At 47.0% G+C, this 6,368-nt stretch overlaps 1 protein-coding gene across 1 annotated transcript in view; it reads right to left on the bottom strand.

The window, feature by feature from the left end:
* The window catches only part of WDR37 (WD repeat domain 37), a 76,702-nt gene that overhangs the window by 38,265 nt on the left and 32,069 nt on the right, over positions 1 to 6,368 (bottom strand). The window contains exons 8-9 of the mRNA XM_058435408.1: positions 1,350 to 1,394; positions 925 to 1,010 (exon numbers count right to left, since the gene is read on the bottom strand). Coding sequence (XP_058291391.1) covers positions 925 to 1,010; positions 1,350 to 1,394 — 131 coding nt within the window. The remainder of the gene's footprint in view (positions 1 to 924; positions 1,011 to 1,349; positions 1,395 to 6,368) is intronic.

Below are 6,368 nucleotides of genomic sequence, written 5' to 3'. Positions count from 1 at the left end.
AGTCTAACTCTCCCCTCTCCATGCTCATTACCTCACGTTTCCCAGTCTAACTCTCCCCTCTCCATGCCCATTACCTCACGTTTCCCAGTCTAACTCTCCCCTCTCCATGCTCATTACCTCACGTTTCCCAGTCTTCATCAGTTCCTGGATGTGTCTGATTCCACCCTCTTTTCCAGCCGTTTGGTTTGAATCTGGACACATCTAATTGCCACCAGTCTCCTTGCCCTCTTTCCAATCATCCCACAAACCGCCAACTTCGTAAGGTGTAAACTCCTTGTCTGCTTTAGTCTTCATACACGTATGAAGGTGAAAGTCAGCTATGTGGTCTGGGCCTGCTCAAAATGACTCTCAGTCTAACCCTCCCACCACATTTCTCTCTCACATAGAAACTCCAACCAAACCACGACTCGCTGCATCCCACACACTGGAAGTACTTGTCGCTGGGGCTCCTTCTTAAACAACTCCACCTGCATGAAGCGGCCAGTCATCTCAACCTCGGTGTTCTATTCCTGGGTCAGCACAATTTGGCCCATAGGCGAAACCCAGGCAGCCGCCTACTTTTGTGAATAAGTGCACACAGCCATGTCCACTCATCAGTGCACTGTCTGCTGCTTTTATGCTGCAATAGCAGAACTCAGTACTGGCGACAGAGCCTGAATGTCCCGCAAAGATGAAAATATTCACTGCTTATTCCTTTACAGAAAAATCATAAGGACCTCTGGTCTACTGAAAGCCTACACACATCCTTCAAGATCATCACCAATGTCCCTGGGCTATCATGGGGATCTGTGGGAGTCTGACAATCTCACAGGAAAAGTTCTCAGTACTGTAAGGCTACCCTCCAAAAGCAACCAAGGAAGGCACGTTTTTAAAACTACTCTGAAATTATGGCAAATCCAAGCTACCACGGGTTAGGTAAATTACCCAGAAAGAAGTAAAAATGCTGACATTGGCAACTTGCCGTGTCTCTGTGCTACTTTTCTCATTTCTCCGTACCAGATCCGTACAATCTAAGGGAACAGAATGGTAACCACAGGGCCTTGAGGAGCTCTGTCTACAGGAACCACGGGGGGAACAACAAACATGCCAATGCTGTACGGAAAGGCTTCGAGAAGACCGTGAAGCCATCTTCATCTCACGATAAATCCAACTGCTTATCCACTACTGTCTCTAGAAAGTACTGCTCAATGTATTTTCCTTTATCCATTTCTCATTTAATTCATAAAATGTCTACTAAAGATTAACTTTCATAAAAGCCATGGATTATTCTGCTATGATAAGAAAGGAATATTTATAGTTGTTTTAAGACTATCTAACATTTTGTTCAATGAAGAAAGAAATCAACATACCAGTGAGAGCCAACTGCTCTGAGGGATGAAATTTGATAGAATTTACTGCAAAATAAAAATATGATAAAAACAGGTTTAAAGTGACAAAAACATGTTATCAACATTTATTAGCTATAGCGTGTATTTCAAAGTCAACATTAAAAGAACTATGAATTCAATATTAGATCCTCCACTCAGTTAAATTATAAATAAATGTGTGAATTAGAACAGAGGCACAATAAAAACAACTAAGCTATGAACCACCAAATCGCTACAGTTTAGGACCCCAGGAAAAGGATATTCATCATCTAGTTCTTTTTATAGACAAAGATGTCATTTTTAGCTAAAAATAAATCAGGATTAAAAAAAGAAAACATAATTATGACAACAGGTGAAGACAAATTATAGTGTGGTAGACACAATTTATTACCATAAGCCCCACCCCACCCGCCTTCCTTCCCAGCCTAAGGACCCCAATCTGTTCTGTGACTAGTAGAGACCCCAGGACCCCAGAGAGTATAACCTCTGCCAGCCTCAGAAAATGAATCAGGACTGGGCTGCGCAGGCTATGACGTCCTCCCACTCTCCTTACAAAAGGGGTATCTGGCAGAGGTCTTTTTTTGTGTGTGCGTGTGAGATAGGGTCTCACTCTGGTTGCCTAGGCTGGAGTGCAATGGCGCGATCTCAGCTCACTACAGCTTTGACCTTCAAGACTCAGGTGATCCTCCCACCTTAGCCTCCCAAGTAGCTGGGACCACAAGAATGTACCACCACACCTGACTAGTTTGGGGTTTCTTTGTATTTTTAGTAGAGACAGGGTCTTGCCATTTTTAGTAAAGACAGGGTCAGGCCGGGCGCAGTGGCTCACGCCTATAATACCAGCACTTTGGGAGGCCGAGGCGGGCAGATCACGAGGTCAGGAGATCAAGACCACGGTGAAACCCCATCTCTACTAAAAATACAAAAAATTAGCTGGGCGCTGTGGCAGGCACCTGTAGTCCCAGCTACTCGGGAGGCTGAGGCAGGAGAATGCCGTGAACCCGGGGGGCGGAGCTTGCAGTGAGCCGAGATCATGTCACTGCACTCCAGCCTGGGAAACAGAGCTGAGACACCATCTCAAAAAAAAAAAAGACAGGGTCTTGCCATGTTGCCCAGGCTGGTCTCAAACTCCTGCCCACCTCAGCCTCCCAAAGTGCTGGGATTACAGGTGTGAGCCACCGCACCTGGCCAGAGGTCTGAGGAAGCTATCATTTTCTTGAAAAAGGAGCATGAGACCCTGGCACTTCACCTTCCCCCTTGCTCCTGTCTTGAATGTAGACAGAATGGCTTGACATGTGGTCAGCAAGACCGCAAGCATGCACATAAATGCCAGCATTGAACACAGAGCCCAGCTCCACAGGCCTGACCTAGTCTGGAGCCCACACTGCCCACCTGGGATCTTCCCGAAGCAAACGACAGGGATTGGGATGGGGTGAGCTACCGTCAGTCAGCACCAGTCAGCAGAGCAAAGAGTTGACTCATGTCACTCTGGGGACACCAACCCTTATTTCCACCCCTTGTGAAGAAAATGCATGTCCCTAACATAGAACATATAGGAAATTTTACCAAATCTGAATAGGTTATCTCCTTAACAAAATGTTGGTAGCTATACCACTAGAATTATATTTTTCTAAGGAACTAAATGAAAAATGCTAGAAGATAGCCTCATTATTAATATTAAAATACAGATAACTGTGGGAAATACTAGTGGAAACTGTGTACACTTATAAGCAATAAACTTAAGCACTCAATGGCGCTAAAACCAAATTATCACTAGAACCACTAACAAATAGTATTAATGCTTCCAATTTTGGTGAGAAATTTTGGTAAGATCAGTGTTCAATTTTCACTTTATTATGTCTATCCCAACCTTCAGCTAATCACAAATGAAGCTGGGCCACTGTGAGGTGTGGGTGGAAGGCACCGCGCCACAGAAGGAGGCAGAGGGCAGGTACAAGGTGACAGGAGCCGTGGAGGCAGTTTCTTCGCAGCACTGCTCACATAGGCATAATAATGTGAAAATTGACCCCTGATCTTACCAAATCGGCACAGAATCATGTTGGGGTGAGGATGGAAACCAGGCCTGTGTAATGAGGCCCTCGAGAGAGCTCAGTCACCCCCGGTCACCTTCCACAGTGGATGGTCAACTGGTGGGCTGGAGCAGGAAGGCGGGGGCAGCACTGTGAGCCACAATTTAAAGGTGCGGCAGCAGAATCCGCGGGCACCTGACCCAATCCACAGTGGCCATGAGGGGAGCAGAAACGGGGATGCCAGCCATGGCTACCCTTCATCCAGTGTCAAAGGCACTGGCTCTTTCCATCACATGCACATTTAACTGTCATAAAATTTAAGCTGAAATCTAAAGAGAGAAGAACAAAGGGGACAACAACCTCTGCCACCAGTGTCACCTCTGCCTCCGAGAGGTGCAGACACAGTGAAACTGGGACCCTCACCCATTTTCTTCTCCTGGGGGCCAGAGAGGGGAGTCTGCTGTTGGGCATTTTGCTCAGAGGACCCAAGAGGAAAGAGGCAGAGTGTGATTCAGGGTCAAGACCACCTCCTTGTAGAGTTGTACTGATTCAACTCCCACCAGCCCCACCACTCCCTTTAGTTAGGTCAACTTAGAGATCAAAACATCTCCAGGCCAGGCACAGTGACTCACACCTGTAATCCCAACACTTTGGGAGGCCAAGGCAGGCGGATCGCCTGAGGTCAGGAGTTCAAGACCAGCCTGACCAACATGGTGAAACCCCATCTCTACTAAAAATACAAAACTTAGCTGGGCGTGGTGGCATGTGCCTGTACTCCCAGCTACTTGGGAGGCCGAAGCAGGAGAATCCTTTGAACCAGGGATGCAGAAGTTGCAGTGTGCTGAGATCCTACCACGGCACTCCAGCCTGGCGACAGAGCAAGACTCCGTCTCAAAAAATTAATTAATTAAAAATAAATTTTAAAAAAATACAAAATTTAGCCAGGCGTGGTGGCGGGCACCTGTAATCCCAGCTATTCGGGAGGCTGAAGCAGGAGAATCGTTTCAACGTGGGAAGCGGAGGTTGCAGCGAATGGAGATCGCACCACTGCGCTTCAGCCTGGGTGACAGAGTGAGACTCCGTCTCAAAAAAAGAAAAATCCCCTAGTGGAAAAACGCAAACACAAGTCCCCAGGAGGTAGAGGAGAGACACGCAACACGACAGCGTGCCAGAAACACAGGCATCTTCTCCCCTCTCTGACACCTCTCTAAATGCAGGAAGCATCCTGGAAGAAACAGGCACAGACCCACAAAGAAAGAACTAAAGAGATGATGAGCGAAGAGACGACACCAAATACTGGAGGCCAGAAGAGCAGATGGTGACGGTGAGTGGGTGAACACGGGAAGGTTAAATTAACCTGCGTGAAGAACGGAAAGCCAACAAAAAAAAACAAGCCAGGCAAAAGAACAGGAAGAGACTTCTTCCTGCTGGGACAAGGCAGCCTCTATGGATCCACTCAAACCCCCTACTGGGATTAATTATAAAAGCTGCAGATAAACAGCAAAAAATAAACAAAAGGCTTTAAGTCATCATGGAAGCCCTGAGGCCCCAGAGGGAAGCACTGGAAGCCCCACTACCTGACGCACTCCCTCAAGGCACAGAGACCAGCCAGAGCGAGGGTGAAGTCCAGACGTGAGGGGCCACGACAGGAGCTGAGGCCAGATCCCTCAGGAGAGGCAGCCAGGAAGGAGCAGGCCAGCTGCTCGCCTCCCCCAGGCACTGACAGCACCTAAACTGGGCATGAGGGCAGACACCAAGCAGAAAGCAGCCTCTAAGAGCTAACACGGCAAGGACTGGCAGATGAAACTAAAGCTCGGGGCCTGTGAAGGCACACCCTTGAAGGACAACTCCCTTAGAACAAGGGAAAGCGAGAGGAACAGCAGAGCCCCTAAAGCCTGAAACCCACCGGCCACCAACCCTTAAGTCAATCAAGGCTTGCCGTCCACTCTATCTGCTGGCCAAGGGAAAATTAAATCCCCTCTAGAGAACAGAAATGACTATGTGTGTATGTACACGTCTGTGTGTGGATGCAAGCATATCCCGTTTTATTACCCTTCACTTTACTGTGCTTTGTAGGTACTGGATTTTTTACAAATTGAGGGTTTGTGGCAACCCTGCGTTGAACACCTAATTGCCACCATTTTCCCAACAGCATGTGTTCACTTCATGTCTCTGTGACACACGTTGGTAATCCTTGCAATATTTCAAACTTTTTCTTTTTTTTTTTTAATTTCTTTTTGCCAGCACCTTGACCTTGGATTTTTGCATTATTCTCATATCTGTTAATAGTGACCTGTGATCTCTGATGCTACCATTGTCATTTTGGGGGAGGCACAAACCACACCCACATAAGACCACAAACTTACTCAATCAATGTTGTGGGAGTTATGACTGCTCCACCAACCTTTCTCTCATCTCTCCCTCTGCTCAGGCCTCTCTACTCCCTGAGACAAAAGAATACTAAAATTAGGCCAATTCATAACCCTACAATGGCCTCTAAGTATTCCAATGAAAGGAAGAGTTGCACATTGCTCCCTTTAAATCAAAAGCTAGAAATGATTAAGCTTAGTGAGGTAGGCAAGTCAAAAGCTGAGACAGGCTGAAAGCTGGGCGTCTTGCACCAAACAGCCAACTTCTGAATGCAGAGGAAAAGCTCCTGAAGGAAAATAAAAGCGCTATTCCAGTGAACGCACAAATGATAAGAATGTGACACACAGGAAGTTTGAGTGGTCGGGATTGATTAAAGCAGCCACAACATTCCCTTTAGCCAAAGCCTAATCCAGAGCAGGGCCCTGACTCTCTTCAGTTCCCTGAAGGCTGTGAGAGGTGAGGGAGCTGCGGAAGAAAAGCTGAAAGCTGGCAGAGAGTTGTTTATGAGGTTTAAGACGCCATCTCCACAACATAAAAGTACAAGTTGAAGCAGCAAGTGCTGATGGAAAAGCTGCAGCAAGTTCTCCAGAAGATCCAGCTG

The sequence above is a fragment of the Hylobates moloch genome, unplaced genomic scaffold (assembly GCF_009828535.3).
Source record: "Hylobates moloch isolate HMO894 unplaced genomic scaffold, HMol_V3 SCAFFOLD_2, whole genome shotgun sequence".
Lineage (NCBI taxonomy): Eukaryota > Metazoa > Chordata > Mammalia > Primates > Hylobatidae > Hylobates > Hylobates moloch.
Note: the sequence above shows the minus strand (reverse complement) of the source record. Positions and strands in the feature narration are given on the sequence as shown.